General features: G+C 42.0%; 1 protein-coding gene across 5 annotated transcripts; it reads left to right on the top strand.

Moving 5' to 3' along the window:
- The first annotated feature begins 9,405 nt into the window (after window positions 1-9,405).
- On the top strand, window positions 9,406-26,225 carry HSF2 (heat shock transcription factor 2). 5 transcript variants are annotated; one of them, XM_083497812.1, is made up of 13 exons: window positions 9,406-9,766; window positions 13,995-14,103; window positions 15,101-15,228; window positions 16,173-16,297; window positions 17,456-17,531; window positions 18,212-18,273; window positions 18,401-18,482; window positions 19,453-19,598; window positions 21,800-22,063; window positions 23,067-23,172; window positions 23,480-23,533; window positions 24,521-24,605; window positions 25,523-26,225. In XM_083497812.1, exons 1-13 carry the CDS (start codon window positions 9,638-9,640, stop codon window positions 25,807-25,809), a joined length of 1,653 nt encoding a protein of 550 aa, XP_083353938.1. In that variant the 5' UTR covers window positions 9,406-9,637; the 3' UTR covers window positions 25,810-26,225. The 5 variants fall into 5 exon arrangements, with proteins under 5 accessions (XP_083353938.1, XP_083353939.1, XP_083353941.1 ...); XM_083497815.1 differs by having other exon boundaries at window positions 9,458-9,766; window positions 24,521-24,717; window positions 25,395-26,225; XM_083497814.1 differs by lacking the exon at window positions 9,406-9,766 and adding an exon at window positions 11,922-11,967.
- The last annotated feature ends 177 nt before the right edge of the window (window positions 26,226-26,402 follow it).

Genomic DNA, 26,402 nt, shown 5'->3' on the forward strand with positions numbered 1-26,402 from the left:
AGCATTTTTTAAAAAATAAAAGTAAAAAACCAATGGTGCTGCACTTGTCTATAACATAAATCAAGTAAGTGAAATGAACTGGGCACAGATTCTTTGTGAGAGTTTTCTGCAAAGCACTCTGAATACGAAATAATGGCTCTTTAGCATATTAACCAGGCGGGTACAGCATTTGTTTTCACTTCATTAGAGTCCCTCCCCCTTTCTCTCTCTTGGCCTCATGAAAAATTGTGAACAATCAACTTACTGCTGCCAATGTCTGGGACCCATTAAGGAGCAGTAGTTCCGTTTCATAACTCCGTAGCCAGTTAGACTTAGAATAAAAGTATACAGCTGACCACAAAAATTAGCTTTGTACTCATAAAATCTAACCCAAAAATGTTGATGGGGGAAAATATGCGACTGAAAACTTTTTATGCAGAAATGGTTTTGTTTAGCGCCTCATCACAGCCAGCCTTTGTAAGAGCACTTCGGATTTATATGGTGCCTTCGGTGGCAAAGGATCTCAAAGCACTAGCCAGGCAGGAGTCTGTGCACAAGTGAATTACGGGCTGACTTCCAAGGGAAGAAGACAACACACAGGGGAGAAAATGTAACATGCTGGTCCTCACCTTACAGGGCTTTAGCCAGTGAGTGCAATCAAGAGTTGTGACTGGCAAGGCACCTTCTGACCATCATCAGCCAGAGCTGCCTTTCTTCCTGCTTCTGTCACACTGCTGCCCAGGCATTGCAGATAATGGTGTGTGAACATTGCATGAGTTGAGTGAGTTTATGTCACAAAATATTCTTTCTGGGCTGAACAAGAGAGTTTATTTGTCTAATTAATAATAGCCTGTTTTGAATGTGGTCCTTCCCAGCATCATGTCTTGGGTCTAAGGCTAAAATCTTAATCCCGTTTACCTGGATGCAAACCCGATTCCATTCAATAGGATTTACTTTTGAGTGGACATGGTTTGGATTCTGCTGTAAGTCAATGGAATTTACTTCTAGGGTTGTATCTACCTCCCTTCCATCCTAATTTTTAAAGCAATTACACAGTGTTTACTTATGTGTCACTGTCAATATTGACAGGAAACTAATACTGAATATACATATACATACATACATATACACACACACACACACACACACACACACACATATACATATACATATATATCTGCAGTGACTGATTTTGACAATAAACCTCTCTGTGTGTGTGTTTTACATTTCTACTGTTGGCAAGCTTTTTAACTTTTATTTTGGCTTGGTCTGATAGCAGCTGGATTCCAGAATTCTGGCAGGCAACAGGTTTCCTATTCCAGCATGGTGTAGTGTTAGTGTGTTGGACTAGGACAGGGGTCAGCAACCTAAGGCCCATGGGCCACAAGCGGCCCATGGGGGTCGTTTAACCAGCCCATGAGCTGCCCCCGAACCAAGCCGCCTGCTCGGCAAGTCCCCACACGCTGCACTAAACCGGCGCAGCACGGCGCAGGGACTCACTTCCATGGTGCTGGAAATCGCGTCTGCGCAGGCGCCGGAAATCGCGGGTGCGGGCGATCCGGCCCACGGAGGGATCTCCACTGGAGTGAACTGGCCCAGGCGGGGTAAACCTTGCTGACCCCTGGACTAGGACCTGGAAAAGAGCCTCTCAGCCTAACCTATGTCACAGGGTTGTTGTGAGGATAACACAAGGGGGACATGAACCATGTACACCACCTTGAGCTTCTTGGATGGAAGGTAGAATATAAATGTAATTAATAAATTCCTGCACTTCTGAGAAGCAACCATCAGAATATGATTCACTGGATACAATCAGCCAGCTTAAAAAAAGAAGTTCGGCAACTGAACCATACCTCTTGGTTAGCACAACGAAAACATTCTCCTGAGTCTTCCCCTCAGCAATAATTTGGTATTTTCTAGACATAAAACCCAACGAGAAATATTCTGGTTTTAAGGAGAGAGAAAATCCCAGGGAGGAGGAAGATGAATTAAAGTAGTTTCTGTATTATGGAGCCAATTCTGAATATTTGTGGGATGAGAACCATTGGTAGATAAAATGAAAAGTAAACTGGGGTCAGGAAATCTATCTTGGCAATCAGCAAGGAGTCAGGGGCAGGAATGTATGAAAGCCACTGAAATTCCAGTGCTAATTCCACATTTTCCAGAACCAAACAACAGATTTCTGTGGAAAATCCTTTGTCCGAATCAAAATTTGGTCAGTTCATTATGCGATTCTATTCTTTACTGCTTTCTGTATTAGTTGGATCACTAATTAATGGACTTAAAAGATTTTTTGCCTGTAAACAGCATGCCTCCCAAAACAGTTTGCAAACTATATATCAACATATACATATTAAAAACCCTTTTAAGCACTCATTTAAAACATCCATTTCTTTAAAAACACTATTAAACTCCAGCATAAACAATACAATAATAGCAACCAATTTATATTGTGGACCCAGAACACAGTACTGTTTCTATAGCCCAAGTATGGTTAGCCACCAACATCCTTGATAAAAAACACAGGTATTTGAGGCCTTTTAAAAGTAATGAAGGCTGGGGTTCTTGCCTGGTCTCAGAACTGAGTTCTACAGCTGTGAGGTCACTGCCCAAACAACACTGTTCCATTCCAAGAATTTATAAGATTTCCATTAGGCATGGATCCTATGGTGCCTCAAGCAAAATGTGTTCTGTGTTTCAAACATTTGTAAGGTTCCCCTTTTATGTGCTCTCTAGTGCACCATAATAATAATAAATAAAAGGCAAATGTCATACATTTACTATACTTGCAGAACCATTCCAAGTCTGTTTTCTCAGAAGTAAATCCCGCTGATCTCAACAAAATTTACTCCCAGGTGTGAATAGACTTGCAGCTGTAAAACTGTCTGAACACACCATTTTTGTGCATTTTCAAAATCGCACTGCATCATGGGAGTTGAAGCAGCATGAAGGCACCAGTGAAATAAAAAGTAAATACCGTATTTTTTGCACCATAACACTCACTTTTTTCCTCCTAGAAAGTAAGGGGAAATGTCTGTGCGTGTTATGGAGGGAATGCCTACGGGTGGCATGCCTACAGATTTTCCTCCTCTAAAAACTACGTGCGTGTTATGGTTGGGTGCGTGTTATAGAGCGAAAAATACGGTATTTATTTCACTGGTGTGTTCATGCTGCTTCAACTTCCATGATGCAATGCGAAAGAGTGAGAAAAGGTATTGGATAAGGAATGGGCACAATTACAGGAGTTTTGGTGCAAAAGTTAAAATATTGTAGGAGTAACTTTGTTACAGCAATGGTGGTGGGAAAAAATCCTGGATAGACATGAATCAAAGGTAGTTTTTGGTAAAGCTGCCTGTAAGTTCAGCACAATATTCTAGTCTGACAAATTTCAGTTTGAAATATCCTGTTACTAACAGCAATAACCACATCTACCGCAGCAGTAGCCCTGGTCAGCTATGGTTAAAAATATAACGCAAAGAACTTCACAGTTTGATCTATATTGCTTGAGGACAACGTCAGAAAGAATTACTATGGGTATTCAGTTAATCAGCTGTGTACACAAGCTTCATTCCTGTTTGCAATTTCACCATTAATTGAAGTTCAGTTTTGACTTCGCTTACCTCAGGTAGAGCTGCACTGCCACTGTGTGGCAAGCTTGTTTGCAAACCTAGCAGTGGTTTCTGTGGCACAGTGAGCAGAAAGGGCACAGCAAACTGGATATATAAATGTGAAGGTCAAGTGGGGAGGGAACTGGGAGGGGGGGTGAATTCCAACCCCTTCCCACCTCTGTTCCTACATTGTTATGTCACAAGGTCATAAAGACTGAATTCAGGAAATCATTTTTTGTGACTTAAATGAAACTTATGCAATGTCTTTTAACGTGCAGCCATTCAAACACCAGTTACAGTCTGAACGCTTTTTCCAAAAACATGGTAATCCCCGTGTGGTGTTGTTGTTGTTGTGTGTGTGTGTGTGTGTGTGTGTGTGTGTGTGTGTGTGTTTTGGGTGGGGTGGGGGGGTTTGAAACAACATGTATAGTTGACCTAAGATTCAGTGCTCTAGCAGATATATTCACAGGATGGAACTTGCAAGGTTTCCCATCATACCAACGTGTCAGATCCCGAGGAAGTGGAACTTTGCTCACATAATGTGATTTTCCTGGCCTGCTTGCAGAACGTCCCAGGTTCAATCCCCAGCATTTCCAGGTAGGGCTGGGAGACAACTTCGTTGGAATCCTGGGAAGCCACTGCCAGTATGGATTACCCTGAGCTAGCTGGACCAATGGTCTGGCTCACTACAGTGGTACCTCAGGTTACAGACACTTCAGGTTACAGACTCCGCTAACCCAGAAATAGTACCTCGGGTTAAGAACTTTGCTTCAGGATGAGAACAGAAATCACACAGCGGCCGCGCAGCAGCAACGGGAGGCCCCATTAGTTAAAGTGGTATCTCAGTTTAAGAACAGTTTCAGGTTAACGGACCCGAGGTACCACTGTATAAGGCAGCTTCCTGTGTTCCCCTGAGCCCACCCACACCTCAAAAGCTGTTCCCTCTGGAAAAAAATCCTGCACAAGTGTTTCGGTTTAGCTTCCCAACATGTTTCTGAACATATGTTTGGGTGTGCGAAGTTCAGTGGAAATTATGTAGGAGTGCTCTTTCTATACGTAAGCCAGTAACATTACGCTTATTGAATAAGCTTACTACCAGAAGTATTTAAAAAAAAAAGGTCAAGAAATGTTTCATTCACCACCACTTTTTAACATTGGAATGACACTGGCACCACCTTGAGGTAGACGTTAACAGTATACAGTGTTGAAATTTTGCAAGAGTTATTCCTCTTTTTAAGAAAATAAAATATTTTAGCAATCATATAATTAAATAACAGACAGTGTTGACACTGTTATTCACAAATTCAGGCAATTACTTCTTCATACCAGCCTCTGAATGGGATCATACATAGATAAATATGTATAGCTGGGCTAGGATATTGTTGTTATTGATATGAAAATGATGATACAAGAAAGTAACACATTATTTATGTGGAAATTGTTCAGTTTGGTTGTATACATTGTGTGTGTGTGTGTGTGTGTGTGTGTGTGTTTCTTATGTTTGGAATCTATTATCTTTTCATGTTGAAGCCGCCTTGAGCATGGTTTTAAGCTATGGCAAGGTGGTGTACCAATAAAATCTCAAACTATTTCCTAGCCATTACTTTCCATTGAAGAAACATCAACCAATATCCCAGGCCACTAATAAGCAAGCCTGTTAGCAACGAAAGGCATACAACTTACAAGCATACACACTATTAGTGCAGCTAGATTATCAAAGCCAGCTTTCCTACCAAAATGAGGGGGGAAATGGCACCAAAAATATAAAAACGCTTGACACATTTCGTTCAGAGGAGCTAGACTGATAGCAAACCTTCAAAGCATTAATGAACAGAGGAATTATTATATTTTATCTGGAAGGGGTTGAGGGAGGAAGAACTCCACATATCAAGATCCACATTTCAATTTTTTCAAACTCATTGAAAGCTTTTAGACAAATGCATCCTGCTCCATCTAGCATTATGGGCTGGCCCTCACTTAACTACTTTGGAGAAAACATAGCACAAATCATAAAAACCCAGTGCTTAGTTACGGTAAGTCCTATAAAAACCTTCCTCTACTAGTTCTGAACTAAATCAATTTAGGATTGAGGGGGCTGAGGTCCATAGTAGTGATAGACATTATGTGACGTTTGTCCATTCCAGGCTGATTGCTACCAAAAATATGAGAGACTCTGCCCACAATTCTGGGCTTCTCAATTAAACAGCCTCCTCATATGTTTCTGAAGTGCCACCTTTTTTTGGCAGAAAAAGCTGGAGGGTAGTCAGGTGGGTTATTCTGCACTGTGGTCTTAAGTCACTATCGCACACACCAGTGTGAATACTCAAGATGGAAGCTAGTTCTAGACCACATGCAAATTACAAATGTCACACAGAGATCACGGTGCACTTTTTTAAAGTCAGCAATAGTTAACGAGCTGTACATACATTGGCAATTTTCAGAAAGTGTCGTCTTTGAGACTATGCAATGTAAAAATTGAGGTTGAGTTTCTTTTAAAATTCAGTTTCATGAACTACAAACTTGTAGCTGACATGAATTGAATTGATTTTCTCAGCAGAGGCAGGTATCATTCATTAGACCCTTAAATTATTTGATTCAACAGCAAATAATCTTTTTCTTCATTGCAAGTTATAGCCATGAGTGGAAATAAATCCAGGACACTTAAAGAAAAATTAAGAACAGATATGCTTGCATCAATTCTTTCAAATCTACTTAAGCAACATGATGTATTTTTAATTCAGTTGAAATATTAGTATGTTCAAGGGCTATTATTATTAATATTAAATTTATTTATCCCTTACCTATTCCTTGACAGGAACTCAATGCAGCTTACAGATAAAATAAGAACAGCTGTCGGGAATCATGTTTTCAGATGTGTTAGTGTTGCAGATTTAACTGCTTTAAATAAAGTTCTCTCACTGAAGTGATCTATTGCTTTTCCCTTCCCCAACAAAATGGATTAATATTTTCTGCCACTTTTTTCCTATTCATTTCTGAGGAGCTGTAAAGGCACATTCCAAAAATAAAACTATTTTTTTTATGAAGGACATTTGTCATATAGATCTTCAGATGTGCCCACTTATTTAAGTCATTTTCTTTTGCTTTCCACGTGAATTTATTAGGATTGTATTCTAAGATCTCTTTCCATTTTTGTGTGATCCTAGATATTTAACCGGCTGTCTCTCCAAGCAATATGTACTGTCTTCTTTGGTAGGGTTGTCAACCTGGTCTCTACCGCCCACTAGTGGGTGGGTGGTTGAGGGTTCTACAGCACAAGTTGAATCCTCCTTCCATCGAACACTGGTGAGCGGTACGGAAATTTTACCATCAATAAAGATTCATTTGTGGGTGATAGGTATAAAAAGGTTGACTATATTATAGCCAATTCATTTGGGTTTTGTATCCAGAAAATTTGTATCTATTAAACTTATACCCAGAGCCAACCAAAAGGTTAAGAGTTTTCCCCCAAAAAATTCAGGATTGGGTATACATAATCTAACATCACCAGCGCACAAAACAATTTTTAATATTTCCCTGCATGTTTTGACCTCGTTAATTGGCAGCTTCCCAGCCACAACAGCCTCCTGCCTACCCTACTCCCCTTAAAAATAATAAGGACCAGTTTTTTAAGAGTTCGCTGCTCTTTCAGGGCCCCAAAAAACCCAAACACATACACTGAAATATAGTGTGAGAGGTGTGTTTTTTTTAGGTCTGCCTGCACATTCCTGTTGCAGAAGGGACTCTGCAACATAGAGGGGCAGAGCCTTGGAACACACCTGAGCCCAGCAGCTGGAGGAGCCCAGCCAGCCTTTACCGGTTTATTGTATTGATCTCGTAACTGTCACTATAACACTTTTCCAGATGTACAGTGGTGCCCCGCAAGACGAATGCCTCGCAAGACGGAAAACTCGCTAGACGAAAGGGTTTTCCGTTTTTTGAGCTGCTTCGCAAGACGAATTTCCCTATGGGCTTGCTTCGCAAGACGAAAACGTCTTGCAAGTTTGTTTCCTTTTTCTTAACACCATTAATACAGTTGCGACTTGACTTCGAGGAGCAACTCATAGAACGCAGTGTACATAGTAGCCTTTTTTGAGGTTTTTAAAGACTTTGGTGATTTTCCAAAACTTCTTTTGCAGCCATTTGGTAAGTTAAGGTTTTAAAACTTTTTTGGGGGGGTTGGATTTTGGGTTGGGGTGTTTGGAATTCAAGGACTTGGTGTTGGGGAGGGGTTTGCAAGAATCTGGAAGCTTGTGTGGTTTTTTTCTGCATTTTTATGATTTTCTGTGACCATTGGGCAACTCTGTTTTTTTTTAAAAAAAATCTGGATTTGAATTTCTGTGTGCTGGGTGGCTGGGGGAACAGTTGGGGAGGGGTTTGCAAGAATCTGGAAGCTTGGTTTTTTTCTGCGTTTTTATGATTTTCTGTGACCATTGGGCCACTCTGCTGTTTTTTTAAAAAAATTCTGGGTTTGAATTTTGAAATGCTCTTTGCAGTATGTGTGACTTTAAAGAGCACTTAATAAACTCTTGTTGTACCAAATTTGGCTTTGTTTGGACTTTTTTTGACCATAGGAACGCATTAATTGATTTTCAATGCATTCCTATGGGATTTCGTGCTTCGCAAGACGAAAAATTCGCGGAATGAATTAATTTCATCTTGCGAGGCACCACTATAATTAAAGAGTATCACAGTGTTTTAAGACCATAATACTAGTCGTTAGGCAGATGATTCACAAACATAGTAGCGATCAGATTTCTTTTTAAGGAAATTCTTCTTAAGAAGAAGAATTCTAAGAGACAGCGCAATGGAGTGCTAGGTAGGGGGAGGAAGAACAGAAGCACTTTTCCGGGTGAGCAGCAGAGGATCATTGCTGGGAAGACAGGGAATTTGTCGCATCAGATCAATGGTCCATCCAAGCACACTTAAGTAGCAGCAGCAGCTGCCTAGGCTTCCCAGGCCCTTCTCAAAGGCTGTACCAGAGCGTGGTCGAGGGTGGATCCCCAGCCCTTCTCCATGCAAAGCAGTGCTGGATTGACGTATGAGCTAAACAAGCTATAGCTTAGGGCCCCCCTCTCTTGGGGGCCCCAAAAAAAATTAAAGAGGAAAAAACCGGATGTACATTCCCAAAATATAAGATAAAAACCAAATAAAATAAAACCTACATGCAGCAAGTGTTTTGTGTTGTGTAGGCTCCTATTTGATATGTGCAAATGGCTTTAGATAACCTATTAGGTCCATATAGCATATATTCAACAGAAAAAACAGCGACAATTTGTTGTTGGCAAAGGACAGCTGGACATATAAAGGGACCCATTACCTTCAGTAGCTTAGGGCCTCATCAAGCCTAAATCCGGCCCTGATGCAAAGCACCTGCTTGTGTCACCGATAGCTAAACCCCGCCCCAGCTATTTCTACGGGTGCAGAGCTTGGACCGCAACCTGAATTACTAGAAGCGTGGCAACTTCAGTGGCAAATACTAGGCTTCTAATTCCAACGCCACCGCCTCCCAACCCAGAGCCTCCCCCACCACCACCACCACTTTGATTTTTCACCACCATTGAGCCTCGCCCACTTCCCTTCCCTCCCCTCCTTCGTGCGCGCCGCTGCCGCTCCGGCCTTCCATTCTTATTTGGAGAAGCTCCCCCCGATTGGCCGAACATACGGCTCTCTCCAAATTTGCATTCCACGTCGGTGGAAATTTCCGTCTCCCGATATATATATTTATTTATTTATTCCGCGCCCGGAGCCAATGGGAGCCCCTCCGCTCGCTCCGACGCTTCTACGACCAATGAAAGGCGAGAATTCTCGCTGTTGTGGCACGTGAGGGCCGCGCACGTGGACTCGTTATGTAAAAGGCGGGGCGAAGAACTCGCGAGGGCCCCCCCCACGGCGCGTGCGGGGCGGCGCGCACGCGCCTTGCGGGGGGAGGAGCGGGCAGGCAGGAGGAGGAGGAGGAGGAGCGGCGGCGGCGACGGTATTAGCATCGGTAGCGAAGGACAACGGCGGCACCGACGGCCGAGACTGCCTCAGGCGCACTTCAGCGGGCGAAGATGAAGCAGCAGCAGCCGGTAACGTCGGCGGCGAACGCGGGCGCCGCCACCGCAGTCCCGGCCTTCCTCAGCAAGCTCTGGGCGCTGGTGGGCGACGCGCCGAGCAACCAGCTCATCACCTGGAGCCAGGTAGGAGTAGGAGGAGGATGGGGGTGAGGCGAGGCCTCCTCGCTCGGTAGGCGACGCGGCGCGGAGCGAGGCGGGAATGAGGGAGGGGATCGGCCTCCCCGCCATCTCCCGTCGCCGTTTCATGGATCGCGCGCTCCTTCCTTCCTTCCCACCCTTTTCCTCTCCGTCTCCCCTCAGCCGCCCATCTTCGCGTCTGTGTTGCGTCTTGGGCCTTCGATCGGACAAAAGGTCGGGGGGGGGGGAGAGAGAGAGAGAGAGAGAAGGGAAGGGGGCGTGGTCAGGCGTTGGTCACGCTTTCTGTTTTCCTGACGGGCGTGGGGGCTTCACGCGGCCTACCCGCGAAGGGCCCCGTGAGGCCCGAGGCGCACTCGGGTTCGCTATGAGGGCGCTTTCGTCCGAGGGAGCGGGGGGGGGGAGCAGGCGGCCTCGGCAGCCGTCTATACACACCACTCGGTAATCTGAAGGCCGCGCTTCGGTTCCCGCAACATGGAACCTCCCCCCCCCCCCCAGTCTACCTAATGGCTGCGAAACAAGTTCCAGGGGAAGGGAGGCGACAGGCAGCCAAATATAAAGGGGAGGAGGATGTGCCGCGCGACCCTTCCCAAACGTGCCTTTGACGTAGGCACGTGTGGATCAGTACATATCTACCCGCTTCCTTAACACGGAGGTGGTTCGCATGTAGGAGAAACGCCTTGTATGGAAACAGTCCACAACCAGAGGGTATGGGATGTTCCTGCGTGTGGCGTACACACAAACAAAGGCACAAGTTAAGAGGACATACTTAGGTCCTGAGCATCTTACTGACTGTGTTAAGATCTGGTTTGGGGGAGTCCCTGGTTCATGCATTATTATTATTTTCTCCTTAGGCATGAACTTGGTCAGTAGTTCTAGGTGAAGCATTGCAGTATTATCTTGCCTATTACCTCCACAACATGGGGCTTTACAAAACTGTTAAGCAGGAGTGGCAGAACTGCCTTTACAGGTACTGGCTCAGCCTCTTCTCATGCACTAACGCACATACCTGCCATTTTATTGACTTCCAAGAGTCCACTAATTTTGGGAAGGAAACATAAATACACACAAAGTGTTGGAGTCAGTAGAGAGGTTTAGACCTCTGTCTGTAGCTCCAGGAGATCAGCAAGGGCTGAAGGTGGTTCTCAAGTCAAAAAAGGTTACTCAATTCTCTTGTAAACAGAGGTAGCCATGTTGGTCTGTTTTAGTCAAAACAGCTGTCTTGTGTATTGAGATGTGGATCATTTTGAATGCACTAAAGTGCTAAATAATCTCTATAGTTTCTTGTCCTAGGTTTGATTCTAGTAGTGCTCCCCTGTAGGTAGGCTTACATGGAGAAGAGGAGGTAGCAGCTCAGTAGCTCCGTAGACCATATGTGGTCCAAAAAAAGGGCCGCAGGTCATTAGATTACTGCTTCTCTGTTTTGCCCAGAATAGACAAATTCCAAGAATTATGGAAGGAGTTACACCTGTATGAATAAAACCTTATGGTGAGAAGCAAAGAACTGAGATTGTTATGAACAAATTGATGAATGTTGAGTACACTCTTTCTGTAACAATGTAGAAGGGGTCCTCTTTCATAAGCATCACAATTGTCTGGGAACTTGTACAAATTGGAACGGCAGGGTAGGAAAGCTGTGGTGATCAATTTTCAAACAGTCTTTGTATGCCTAAGACAAACAATGTCCAGATCTCAGGAGGCATTAATCTTTTGCATAGTTTTTGTGTCACATTCCCTATCCTGCTAACAGTGACACTTTATTTTTAGCATATGAAGTTTTAGGTACGTAATTCTTTTGTTTGATTCCAAGCTTAGGAACTATTTGGTAGGTAAAAATAGGCTATTTAATCATCTTAATATAAGCAGTAAGATTTACACTGCATTCCTATTGCTCATTTGCGGTCCATTTTGTATGTCCATGCATCCATTTTAGGTCTCTTTAAGAGGAAGGACACTTTCTATTGGTAAAGTTGAAGGAATTTGTGCAGTCATGTACACCAATTTGGCAAAGAAACACAAGCCAGGGTGTTATGGGTAGATGAAGGGGCAAACAATATAAAAGGGCATTGGTGGCAGCAAAGGTTAAAAGCTCTGCCTGAGTGCTTGTCCAGGAAATCTCTCTTCATCTTCCCTTGCAGCATTTCTGTGGAAAGCTGCAGATGTGGTGACTTAGTCAAGTCTTCATCTAGGTAATGGGAACAATTGAAAACATCCAATCTCTCTTAAAGACCTTTCAGGAAGTAGTACAATAAAGAATGCTGCCGAAGCGCTTGACAACAGGGAAGCAGTAGGTAACAGACCAAGGACAGTGGTGTAGTCACTGGTGCCACCAGTTGGAAACCCAAAATTTGCAGGGGACAAGCAGAACAGGCCAAATCTTGCAGTTAATTTTGTAAACAATAATTTTTTAAAAAACTCCAACACCACCAATAATGTACACACTGCACATGTGCTCTGATGTGCACATGAAACTTTTGTTCAAGTAGACTTTTTCACGGAGAGACAAGTTGGAAGAATAAGCCTTTTGGGCTGCTCTCTTTCACGACCAGAGCATTTGAATATTTTCTCAACCAAGAATTCTCGTCTTTGTAATTTTCCAATTACTGAGCAACATGCATACCATACTAATAGGGAATATGGTCTGCCTCCTTCATGTTTTATCTGAGTAACCTTGAGGAGTTGTGGAAATATGCTTGTGTTTTGTCTCCGTTTTTATGTAAGTATAAATAACAATTCTGAAATATTCTAAGCTCAGGCATGATAAGAATGAATATTACTCGGGTATGTATGCAGCAGAATCATTCTGCAGTTGATTCTCATTTATCTGTTTCATTTTTAATTAGCCCCTTCTTCCTGATTTACCTGATCTTGCTGCACTCTGCACATTGTTTCAGTATGCACAAAGATTAGCATAAAAATAGTGAGGAGCAAGATGCAATAGATGATTCCTAACTTGTATCAATGGAGTTGCATTATAAATGGTCCATGTTTCACAAGCATACAGTAAGGTTGGTAGTACAATAGCTTTGTAAACAAGCATTTTGGTTTCCCTGTGAATGTACCAGTCCACAAACACACTGCACTTCAATCGGGAGAAAGCTGCACTCGCAGAGCTCAAAGGTTGTTGGATTTTGGCGTCAATGTTAGCCCTTGTGGAAAGATAACTGCCCAGGTGGGGGACGTGATTGACACTTTCCAACATTACACCACTGAGTTGGATTTGTAGCTATGCAGAGGCGTTGTTTTGTGCTTGTTGGTACAGCGCTTTGGTTTTTTGGATGTTGAGCGATAGGCCAAGCTTTTTATAAGCTTATGTGAAGATATTTAGGATGGTTTGGAGGTCATCCTCTTGAGTGCGCACACGCTATGTTGTCATCAGTATGCTGAAGCTTTATGGCAGAAGTTAAGGTAACCTTACTCTTTGTTTTCAGCCTACTCAAATTAAAGAGCTTTCTATCTGTTTGATATGATTTCTATTCTGGTGGGGAGTTTCCCTTCGACAAAGTGTAGGGTCATGGCAATGAAAATAATAAATAAAGAGTTGCGGTGATAACCCTGTTTAACACCTGATCCCACTGTGAACGGTTCACTTTGAGAGCAATTATCTGGAATTGTTGCTGTCATATAATGGATGAGCCAAAAGATGCTCACAAAGTCATCTAGGCAGCCGATTTTAAGGAGGACAGTCCACAGGGCATTACGATTTACAGTGTCAAAGGCCTTAGTCAGGTCAGTAAATGCCATGTACAGGGGTTAGTTTTGATCTTAGCATTTTTCTGGAAGCTGTTGAGCGCTGAAAATCATGTACACTGTCCCCCTAGAAGGTTGAAAACCATTTTGGGATTCAGGAGGGGTAGCCTCGGATATTGTTCGGAGACAGTTTGCTAAGATCCTTGCAAGAATTTTGCAGGCTGCAGCTAATAAAGAGATGCTTTGATAGCTTCCGTAATTCGTTCTATCACCTTTTTTAAAGAGATTGATAATTTTGGCATCCCTAAAGTCTGCTGCGATCTCTCTCCCAAATTTTTTCGATGAGCTAGTGAAGTTGTTGTGTAAGTTTAGCTCCACCCACTTTGAAGACTTCAGCAGGTATCCCATCACATCCGCTGGCTTTGTTGTTTTTCATTTGGTTAATGATAGTCTATGCTTAAGAAACTGTTTTACATTTCTAACCACATTATTTAGGCATTGAATGTGATTGTGATCTTCATTGCAGAATGGACAGAGTTTCCTTGTGTTGGATGAACAAAGATTTGCCAAAGAGATTCTTCCAAAGTACTTCAAGCACAACAACATGGCAAGCTTTGTGAGACAGCTGAATATGTGTGAGTTTTATAACAATATGTAGTATTAACCTTTAGCTATACTGGTCTACATTTAAAACATTGAACTCCATGGAATTCAGTTCTGAGATGGATTCTACCTTTTATTGTAATAACAGATTCTAACTATTCCTCAGTTTTAATCATTTATTGTACAAAACAGTATCGTAAGGCATTCAGCTGCAGTCACTGACTGGAATGCAAGGGGAAACAAGCAGAATGCATACTGCATATTGAGTGAATCAAAGAAATGTAGACTTGGAAGGGACCCAGAGGGTCATCTATGCAGGAATCTCAACTAGGAGAAGGACAGCTGACACTGAGAGAATTGATTCAAAGCAACGAGCCTTCCTCATAGCTGCAGCCTTCAGCTTGGTTTTTGTGTGAACTTCAGTCATGTTTGACAACCAGTAATAATGGTTTTTATAAGTGTTTTGAGAGCATGTGTGGCAGCTTTATAAAAAAGAAATCCCATGATATTGATAGTATCTTCTTCCAGAAGGGACAGGTTTTGACATGACACGTAGCAGTATAAGTTCATCTTATTTTAGGAAGGACACCCATCTTGTAACACAGCATTGCGTTGTGATGATTGAATGTGTATGTCATATTTTAAGTGGCACTTTAAAGCTAGAACTCTTAGGTATAGCCTTTATAGTACTAATATAGGAAGGCTGTGGTTGGCTTTATTGTTCTGCCTTCCGCTGCTCTTATGAGAACGGCCTTGTTATCCCAAGATAAAACCCGGGACTAATAAGGCTGGAAGGGAAACAAAATGGGACCCTGCATAGGTTGATAATGCACCTAGGGTTAGTCACACAGAAACTTGTACAAATGAAGGGCAGCTTGTAGCAGAATAGCTTTCACTAAAGGCAAAAGAAATGTGAATAGGCAGTGCTGCTACCTGCACAAAGACAGCAACATTTTTCACTCAACTAAATGAGGATTGTAGCCTTGATTATTCTAGTAGGCTTTTCCATAGTTGATTTATTCTTTTCAGATGGTTTTCGTAAGGTAGTCCATGTTGACTCTGGCATTGTCAAATTGGAAAGAGATGGCCCTGTTGAATTCCAACACCCCTACTTCAAGCAAGGACGGGAAGACTTACTGGAGCACATTAAAAGAAAGGTTAGTGAAAGGGAGTCTGGAAGCTTTGAACCTTCTGTAAGCACTGACGTAGATCCATGTGAGGGTTTGCTAGGATCTTACAGATAGTGGAAGTGGGAACAGAAATCTAGATTGCAAAAAAGGAACAGTACAATTCAGTTTTACTGAGTACAAAGCAATGCACATGCTAACAAGACTGCCATGCAACAGTTCAAAACAACTGCATGCAAGCCTTCAGTCACATCAAGATCTAGAACTACAGATCAAGGATGGCTTACTGTAACCTAAAATATGCCTTCAACAAAGGGGGATGGCCAGTTCTCTGATCTAAAGGCAGAAGCAAGTCTTGGACCTATTTTGATCAGTCTAAGGAAGCGCTTCACCAATGAAACAGAAATCCAGGGAGATGTTCAGAGTCTTATCTTCATTTCGCACAACTTGAACTATGTCAGATTTCACTTGCTTACCTTCCACACTTCATCCCCTACGCTTGCAAAAATTGTCATCTGACCTCATGGAATGTTTGCACTATTTATTTCTTCAGTTGCTACTTATTTGCTACGATACCTGCATAAAGTAGCTTTGGTAAGCATCTGGGTGAAAAGGGAATTCTCTGTAAGAGATGGAACAAGGCCCTGACCATCCAGCTTGAATATCCCTCCTTTATTCTCTTGACCTTTCTGCCCTATAATAATCATACATACGTACATAGCACTCCCCTTTTTATTCTTTTTGAATTATTTGAATTCAGCATAGCCTTTGTTTATTTAGTTCATTTTCAGATGGCATATGATCCCTACATGATCTTGCAGGTTCCATCCATGTGTACATTTTTGTTAATTGAAAGCAGAAGTACAAAACTGCATGGATTCAGAGCAAAACCTTATTTATCAGTTAATAGTCACTGTAATCCATATTTTTAAAAGTAACATGTTAACTTAAATTTGTGGTGATAATTCTTACAGGTTTCTTCTTCAAGGCCTGAAGAAAATAAAATTCGTCAGGAAGATCTGTCTAAAATCATAAGCAGTGCTCAGAAGGTTCAAAGTAAACAAGAGACTATTGAATCCAGGCTATCTGCTCTGAAGAGGTAAATAAGATTTCTAGCTTGATTTTTCAGGAGGATGAGTATGAAAGACTACTAGTTCATCTAAAACTGTTTTTAGATATGCTGTAAGCTGCCCAGAGTTGCTGGGAAAACCCAGCCAGATGGGCAGGGTATTTACTACTACTACAATTATTATCATCATTATTTATATCATTATTGGTGGGTTTATGGCACTTTTAAGGAAACAATTGTTTATTAAGGCTGGTGTTCACCTAAGTGTGACTCTGAGTAGACGCATTGAAATTAATGGCCATGACTATGGGTCTTCCATTTCAATGGGTCTGTTCTGAGTAAGGCAACCGAGTACAGTGGTATCTTGGGTTACAGACGCTTCAGGTTACAGACTCCACTAACCCAGAAATAGTATACCTCAGGTTAAGAACTTTGCTTCAGGATGAGAACAGAAATCGCGTGGCAGCAGCAGCGGGAGGCCCATTAGCTAAAGTGGTACCTCAGGTTAAGAACAGTTTCAGGTTAAGTACGGACCTCCAGAACCAATTAAGTTCTTATCCTGAGGTACCACTGTAATGCTGTCTTTGTGTATTTTGTATTACAAAGAAGAGGTGTGACAGGTTCCCTCAAGGAATTCACAATCTAAAATAGGAAGGGGGGGGGAATAAGCATAAATATGCGATTATTTTAATTATATATGTTTTGGCTTAGTTAACAATAAGGTATAATTACAGTTCCAAGTTTCACTAGGTCAGTTATTGGGATGCGGGTGGCACTGTGGTTGAAACCACTGAGCTTCTTGAGCTTGCCGATTGGAAGGTCGGCAGTTCAAAAATGTGTGATGGGGTGAGCTCCCATTGCTCTGTCCTATCGTCTGCCAACCTAACAGTTGGAAAGCACACCAGTGCAAGCAGATAAATAGGTACCGCTGCGGCGGGAAAGTAAACTGTATTTCTGTGCACTCTGGCTTCTGTCACGGTGTCCTGTTGCACAAGAAGTGGTTTAGTCATGGTGGCCACATGACCCGGAAAGCTTTCTGTGGACAAACGCTGCCTCCTCAGCCTGAAGTGAGATAAGCGCCCCATAGTCACCTTTGACTGGACTTAACCGTCCAGGGGTCCTTTAACTTTTTACCTTTATCTAGGTCAGTTAGTAATCCTTATATTGACTGTAAACATTTTGAAACAGAGAAAATGAATCTCTTTGGCGGGAAGTAGCAGAACTGAGAGCAAAACATCTGCAGCAACAGCAAGTTATTCGAAAGGTAATTATGTAACTTCTTGCTTCAGAAGAATAATTTAAAGTCATCTATAAATGCAGTGCAAAATTGGAAGGGAAGCAGTAATTTGTGTGTTGTAAAGGGGCAGGGGTTTTAGTGGAAATTGGTAGCTTGAATGGTAGGTGACTTGCAATAATTCAATAAAGCTTGAAATTATCTTCTTGGAGATAAATTGGATAGTGGGTGGTAAAAAGCTCAGATGATCTGTTCAGGATATGGTAGCATGAAATGTCAAGGGCATTAATAATCTAATTTTGTTAAAATTGTATAACAAATGGTTAAGAGATTAAACACAGGGATATACACAAAATATAAAACTTGCATAACTCCATGTTTTATATTTTGAATGCCTTTAAGTTTCATCTCATAATTTTTAAATTGTTTTTAGACAAATCTGATATCTACAACATACAAAAATTAGGCTGTTTAGGGATTTGCACTATTATCTCTGCATTATAATGACACCCAGACCTCTAAATCCTCTTGTTCTTAACTTTCCTATTAGGAAGGTGACTCTAAGCCTTTGATATTTCAGGCTTTAATTCTAGCCTACTTGACTCTGTATAGTACCATAAAAAATAAAATTGAACTATTGAGTTCAGTTGAACTTGCTCTTAATTGTGTGTAGGATTTTTCTAAAGGCAACATTCTGTCTTTCTCTGCAGATTGTACAGTTCATTGTCACCCTTGTTCAGAATAACCAACTTGTGAGTTTGAAACGAAAACGGTAAGCATCGGGTTGACGATACTGGAATTGTAACACAGGTTTATTTTGTGAATATATAGTGTTTATAGAAGCATAAGTTTAAATCCTTGTGTTTTTTAGAAACATTTTTTTTTCTTTTATGATTTAGCCCATTGCTTCTGAATACTAATGGGACACCGAAGTCCAACATTTTCCAGCAGATAGTCAAAGAACCAGCAGAAAACAAACATGTGAGTTAATTCTGAAATATACTTAAGGAAAGTATTAAAAAATGGGCAGAATCACTGCTTGGTTGGCCAGAGAAAATACAATATTCCCCATGAAAAAGAGTACAGTAATCATTATTCACATAGTCCTTGCATTGGCTGTTCTCCTTTATATGGAGTGAAAATAGATCAGGCATATAGCAGTAAGGTACCAAGAATGCTGTTGACAGAAAGTGAGGGGGCACCAAGTGATGCTTTTCCATAGCATTTACACCCAATACTGCATTGTCAGATTATTGTTTAGTTTTGATAAGCTAAATGAGGAGGAAACAGGGCAAAATATTCAGCTAAAAAAGCAGGTGTCATTGATGTAGGAGCTATTTTTTCCCTTAAACACAATCTTGTCTGTACACATTGTACAGATTTTGCATTCTTTCTGCATCTTCTCCCACAAATTATTTCACTATGTTGTAACTTTCTTCCATTCATTTTGAACCCTCTAAGGCCTACATTGGTTGTGAAGGTGAAAATGTATTCCCCCCCCCCCTTTATTGTGTACACACAAACTTCCTAATTAGGATGGCAACTTTTGTTCAGAACTGTACTTACTGTCTCACCCTTACTTTACAAAGTTAAGGGGAGGGTGGTTTCTCCAGATTCTCATTTTAAGCTGCTTTTTACATTTGTCAAGACAGCTCATTTGGAAATTGTATCATTTTCCTCCTAAATGTTTCAGTTACAGAATAGGTAGCCGTGTTGGTCTGCCATAGTCAAAATAAAAAAATTCCTTCCAGTAGCACCTTAAAGACCAACTAAGTTAGTTCTTGGTATGAGCTTGGCATGCACACGAAAGCTCATACCAAGAACTAACTTAGTTGGTCTTTAAGGTGCTACTGGAAGGAATTTTTTTATTTTTACTCCTAAATGTTTGTTTAGTATGATGTCTGAATTCCTAATGATTTGTAAATCTATTTTGGTTCTTGTAAATGGGCAGGTACCACACAGCAGGACTGATGGCTTAAAGCAGAGAGAACAGCTGTCAGACGATATTATTATTTATGATATAACTGATGATATTGGTGATGAAGAAAAGCCTCCGGTTACTCCAGAAAGCAGTGAAGATGCTGCTTCAGACTCAAAGTAAGAAAAAAATATTTGTACATACTTGGAATTAAATATCCTCAGGCACACTGACCTACAGAAATTATGTCCCTATCTTACTTGATAGTTTAACCCTCTAGGTCTTGTGTAGATCCCAAGATAACTGTTTAATCAAAAGATAAGATCCAATATATCCAATAGGTTAGTCTATAAATTTTAACATTAAATCAAAATTGTTCTGAAAGGTAACTGGTGAAAGGTGTAAGCTTAAGGGAGCCATCCTAAAGCCTATGGACCGCCTCTCCTGGTATGCCCCGCAGAGGACCTTAACGGTCCACAAACAATAACACTTTGGAGGTCCTGGGCCTCAAGGAGGTTAGGCTGGCCTTGACCAGGGCCAGGGTCTTTTCGGCTCTGGCCCTGGCCTGGTGGAATGCTCTGTCGCAAGATGTACACTCACAAAAAGCTCCACAGGCTTATACCGTATTTTTCGCTCTATAACACGCACCTGACCATAACACGCACATCGTTTTTAGAGGAGGAAAACAAGGAAAAAAATTCTGAATGAAACAGTGGATGTATCATTTTTGTGCTTCATGCTGTGGCCACAGACATGTGATCTGATGGTGAATTTGGGGTAGCTCAATGCAAAGATCCTGAGGATCCATGTGGATCCATGCTTTTTAACCACATTTTTGCACCATTGCAGCCCCAGGCAACAGTGGGTGGGTGATTTTTGGGGGGGCAGGCTGCTATGTGATCTGATGGTGAATTTGGGGTGGCCCAATGCAAAGATCCTGAGGATCCATGTGGATCCATGCTTTTTAACCACATTTTTGCACCATTGCAGCCCCAGGCAACAGTGGGTGTGTGATTTGGGGGGGGGGCAGGCTGCTATGTGATCTGATGGTGAATTTGGGGTGGCCCAATGCAAAGATCCTGAGGATCCATGTGGATCCATGCTTTTTAACTACATTTTAAGTGGGGAGTGAAGGAAAAACACAGAAGGGACAAGAGAGCGTTGTGCAGAGAAGCAGCTGGCTAAGAAAGCAGGAGAGGGATTTTACGGGAGGGAGGAAAGAAAGGCAAAAGTTTCCACAAACCGAAGCCAGCTTTCTCTCTCCTCCTGCATGCTTTCTGGCTGCCTGCGAGGAGCACAGAGAGGAATTACTAGAAGGAAAGACCTCTGCTTTCCCCTCTGCTTGCCTGGAGGGGAGGGGATTTGCCTGCTCTTTGTTCCGTTTGAGCAAACACAGCAACGAAACAGAGGAGGGTGGGCAGTAAGACCCTGAGGCAGAATGCAGGAAAACTGCCACTTCCTCTTTTCAGGTTTCCCTCTCGGACACAACGCACGATTGATTTTTGCTGATTTTTGTTCCTGCGCTCCCCTAATCGGCTCCAGGGACCCCCCCACATTCGCTCCATAACACGCACAGACATTTCCCCTTCCTTTTTAGAAGAAAAAATCTGCGTGTAATAGAGAGAAAAATACGGTACTCCCAGCCAGTATAGGATGAAATGGGGTATGTTGGAGCAGATTCCTGGGGGCAGGATAAAAAAAAAAGAAAATTAAAATATGCTACCACCTGCCATCCTAGCCACATTTGAGTTGGAAGAGCTTACCTCTCTTCTCTTTCCCTGGACCCCAACAAACAGGTACTTCCCTCTTCTACCCTTCCTCCAAAAAAGAAAAAAAAGAAAAATAGAAACGTACTGGTATTCTCAGTATTTGAGCATTTAAGGAAGTGCAGAACAATAGCATTATGTAGCAGTTTAATAGCTTTTCTCTACATTAATATGAGCTACAAAGGAAATGTGGGTGTTGCTTCTCTTGAATCACATTTTATCTATGTATTGTATTGTATTGTATTGTATAGAATAGAATAGAATAGAATAGAATAGAATAGAATAGAATAGAATAGAATAATAGAGTTGGAATAGACCACAAGGGCCATCGAGTCCAACCCCCTGCCAAGCAGAAAACACCATCAGAGCACTCCTGACATATGGTTGTCAAGCCTCTGCTTAAAGACCTCCAAAGAAGGAGACTCCACCACACTCCTTGGCAGCAAATTCCACTGTCGAACAGCTCTTACTGTCAGGAAGTTCTTCCTAATGTTTAGGTGGAATCTTCTTTCTTGTAGTTTGGATCCATTGCTCCGTGTCCGCTTCTCTGGAGCAGCAGGAAACAACCTTTCTCCCTCCTCTGTATGACATCCTTTTATATCCTTTTATTGCAGTTATAGTCCTGACATTGTAATAGTCGAAGATGACAATGAGGATGACTATGCTCCTATAATCCATGAAAATACAACTGCTGAACCAGCCACAGTTCCATCCAGTGATTCTGTCAGTCCTTCCCCATATGGTGCAAGCCCATTAATGTCTGGTGCTGTTCAGTTAAACAGCCAGTCAACCTTAACAGCAGAAGACCCAGTCTCAATGATGGATTCAATACTCAGTGAGAATGGAGTGATTTCACAAAATATCAATCTTCTTGGAAAGTGAGTCACATTCTTCAAATCATCTTTAAAGTTCACACTTGTTCTCTCTCTTTTTAAGAGCTTCAAGAAGAGCTACATGAATATTTAAATTTGCACTAGTTCTCTGATTTGTTGCTTTTTGAACATGGCATAGTGGGTGAGATTCAAATGTTTCCCAATTCTAAGTGCTGGTGCTGACCCATTTACACAGTTCAGGACCTCAATACCTTAAGGACTGCCTCTCCCCATACAAACTAACACAGACCCTGCACTTGTCATCCAAGGCCCTTCTCTATGTCTCCCTTCCCCAAGATGTTCAGAGAGTAGCAACACAAGAATAGGCCTTTTCAGTGGTGGCTCCCCGTCTGTGGAATGCCGCCCCCAGAAATGCTAGCCTGGTGCCATCATTACATGTCTTTAGGCACCAAGCAAAAACATACCTCTTTACTTTTGGGTATTAAATAATCTGTGGCCTGTTAAGGAAAGGGAGACTGTTACTGTTACATTTTTTTAATATGCTCGGCCAGTAAAGCGAGATGAGCGCCACAACCCCTGAGTCGTTCGTGACTGGACTTAACTGTCAGGGGTTCCTTTACCTTTAACTAAAATATGTTTTTTAATGTTGTACACTGCCCTGGGATCTTTTGAATAAAGGGTGGTATATAAATCGAATTAATAGTATTTCTTCAGTATTCCTCAGTTTTGGATTCTGTAGTCAAGGTACAGATAGCTTTTAGAGTAGGTACTTGTTTCCATTTTTAATACTGAATAATCTCATGCTTAGTGTTTACTGAAAGACTAGTGGTCTTCTGTAGAATCAGTGCATGCTTGATCCACTATATACCCCCACTCAACATCATGGATCACTTGCAGTTACCTAGAATTATACTCTTACCTGTTTAATTCCAAATAATCCCAGTGGTTGTCCTCTTTACCTTCATTTTTCTTCCGCACTTTGATTCATTTGTACAATATATTTCTCAGAAAAGCTAGAATTTCATGGGGTTTTCTTGCACTCCTGTAGGGTGGAACTTCTGGATTATCTTGAGAGCATTGATTGCAGTTTAGAGGATTTCCAGGCCATGTTGTCAGGACGACAGTTCAGCATAGATCCAGATCTCCTGGTTGATGTAAATATTTACACTATATATTTTTTTTACTTCTATTTTCCTCACAAATTTGGCTTTACAAAGATTTTGTGTAAGAAAAAAATATTTGCATTTTTTAAATGTTATACCTTAAAAGGTCTATATTAACAACAGCTTGAGACTGCAGTTTCAGAGAGCAGCAGAATAGTAGTTTGTGTTTGAGGATTTGTGCAGAACATTTCTATTTGTGGCTATTTCAGGCACAAAAGATTAGTTTGGTTTATAAGTCACCCAATTTATATCTAGAATATAGAATTTTAAAACTTGGTGTACATTTTGTCTTGTCCAGCTTTTTTCAAGTTCCGTGCAGATGAATCCTACAGGTCATATCAATAGTACAAAAGTAAGTTTTAAAGTAGCACAGCAGTGGGAAATATGGTGTAATGTCAATGGCCAGTTGTCTAATTAATCCAGTTGCATATAGCATGTTAATATTTGTTTTAACATTTTGTGTGCCTTAACAAGGCTGATATTGACACATTATTTAAAGATGCAGCTGTTTTCCTTTTTGTGCTTTCCAGATTTTTTTCTGCATTTTGAAAAATTACACATGTGCATCTTAAGTTTTCAAGTTCTATATTGGGGGGCAGCACATGCTGCCCGGAACATCAGTTTAACACATCATTATTTTAAAAAGTTATTATCAAAGTACATGTAGCATTCAAAAGAGGGTGAAAAACACAGGCTAAGAACTGCTTTTGAAACGGGAGATTTGCATCATTTTGAAATGTATTCTCCTTATTTTAGACATGCTTTCTAGAGTAAAATTTGAATGTGATTGGGTGGATATACCCATGGTGACGGGACGCAGGTGGCGCTGTGGGTAAAACCTCAGCGCCTAGGACTTGCCGATCGTCAGGTCGGCGGTTCGAATTCCCGTGGCGGGGTGCACTCCCGCTGCTCGGTCCCAGCGCCTGCCAACCTAGCAGTTCGAAAGCACCCCCGGGTACAAGTAGATAAATAGGGACCGCTTACTAGCGGGAAGGTAAACGGCATTTCCGTGTGCTGCGCTGGCTCGCCAGATGCAGCTTGTCACGCTGGCCACGTGACCCAGAAGTGTCTGCGGACAGCGCTGGCCCCCGGCCTCTTAAGTGAGATGGGCGCGCAACCCCAGAGTCGGACACGACTGGCCTGTATGGGCAGGGGTACCTTTACTTTACCTTTTTACCCATGGTGACAGTCTAGATTTCTAACACTCCTGTGTCCCAGCTGCTATATAAGTTCCTGAACATTTGCTTGTAATATTATCTTCTTGACAAATGTTTTCTCTGTTCCTAAAAAAAAAATAGTACGAAGTCATCTGATTTTTGTAACCATGCTTGCTTTTAAGGTGGAGACAAAGGGAATTGAAACTATGAAGACTAATAGTGCTCAACCATCTACACAAGATGTGCCTAATTCTGACCCCAAATCAGGTTGGTATGCAAGTTCTCTTAGTTTCAGAAATGTAGATTGGGTAAAATTTAACCCGCATTCATAAATACCCTTATTTTAGACACAAAATGAATAAAATAGTTAACATATACCGTATTTTTCGCCCTATAGGACACACTTTTCCCCCTCCAAAAATGAAGGGGAAATCTGGGTGCGTCCTGTGGGGCGAATGCAGGCTTTCGCTGAAGCTTGTAGAGCGAGAGGGGTCGGTGCGCACCGACCCCTCTCGCTCTCCACGCTTCAGGAAGACACCCGCAGCCTAGACAGCCCTGCGGGGGAACACTGGAGAGCCAGTGTGGTGTAGTGGTTAAGAGCGGTAGTCTCATAATCTGGGAAACCGGGTTCGCGTTTCCGCTCCTCCACATGCAGCTGCTGGGTGACCTTGGGCCAGTCACACTTCTCTGAAGTCTCTCAGCCCCACTCACCTCACAGAGTGTTTGTTGTGGGGGGAGGAAGGGAAAGGAGAATGTTAGCCGCTTTGAGACTCCTTAAAAAGGGAGTGAAAGGCGGGATATCAAATCCAAATTACTCCTCCCCACGCTGCGGATAGCAGCCTGCCGCCCAGCACAAGGGGTGCCCTGAAGCAGAGCGCCCTGCGCGCCGGACAGACATCGGCCAGCCCCACAAGCTCGGGGGACAACAAGGAGGCGCGGCGCCGCCATCCCACTGTTCCTCAACCTGGTTCGGGGGGGGGAATAAAGGGGGGGAATTTCCCCCCCCTCCCAAAAAAAACTAGGTGCGTCCTATGGGATGAAAAATACGGTACCCAGTATGTTTGGAAAGTGAGTTGTAGTTGTGCTGTACGTTGCACAAGTTTCTTTTCATTTTTTAGCCTTTTCTATAGGAATATAGAGCAGTTGAGTAATTATTTTGGTTTGGTTTGTTTCTTGCCCTGCAGATAAACAGCTCATTCAATATACTGCCTTTCCCCTACTTGCATTCCTTGATGGAAATCCAGGCTCAGTGGAGAATGCAAATATGACACCTGAATCAGTATCTACTGTGGATAAACCAATAGAAGTGGATGAACTCCTGGAAAGTGGTCTGGATCCTCAACCAACCCAAAGCAAACTGGTTCGTCTGGAGCCACTGACAGAAGCAGAAGCTAGTGAAGCTACACTATTTTATTTGTGTGAACTTGCTCCTGTGCCAATGGACACTGATATGCCACTGCTGAACAACTAAAATGAGAGAGTTAAAGCAAACTATTTATTGAGGCTATTGTTTGGGATCTATCTTTTGTAAATGGCATTTTGTGAGCAGCTACTGTGGAACCTTAAACAGTTTGTTCTATCTCTTTCCCCAAAACTCGGTTCTCAAAAGAGCAGTTTAAACATTTATACAAACCATCAACAGTTCACAATGAGTTCATTCTAGTGCTGTCATATTTGGAATTATGTATTCAGAATATGCCAGGTAATTGGATGCTCTGTATTAGCCACTCGCAGTTTTTCTTGTTCACTTTTAGTCCTAATGTATGACATACACAAGTAAATAAGTAACTCTGGATGGAGGTCGTAGCACTCAGAGTTTAATTCTTATGTACTTTGTTTTCTATTTTTACAACTTTGTTTAAATAAAACTGTGTTAGGGGACCAGAACTGAATATAGTGCTTCATTGAATTGACAAGTGTCCATCTTAATTTCATAGTCGTAAGAGTATCCACTACTTGCTTCACCCCATAGGCACAAATGCTGTTGAATGGGTTGGGGGTTTTCTGTGAATGTGTTCTTTGTTAAAGGGGATTTTCAGTAGCAGGCTAGAGGAAGTATATTCA

The sequence above is a fragment of the Podarcis liolepis genome (assembly GCF_965112155.1).
Source record: "Podarcis liolepis genome assembly, chromosome: 3".
NCBI lineage: Eukaryota > Metazoa > Chordata > Lepidosauria > Squamata > Lacertidae > Podarcis > Podarcis liolepis.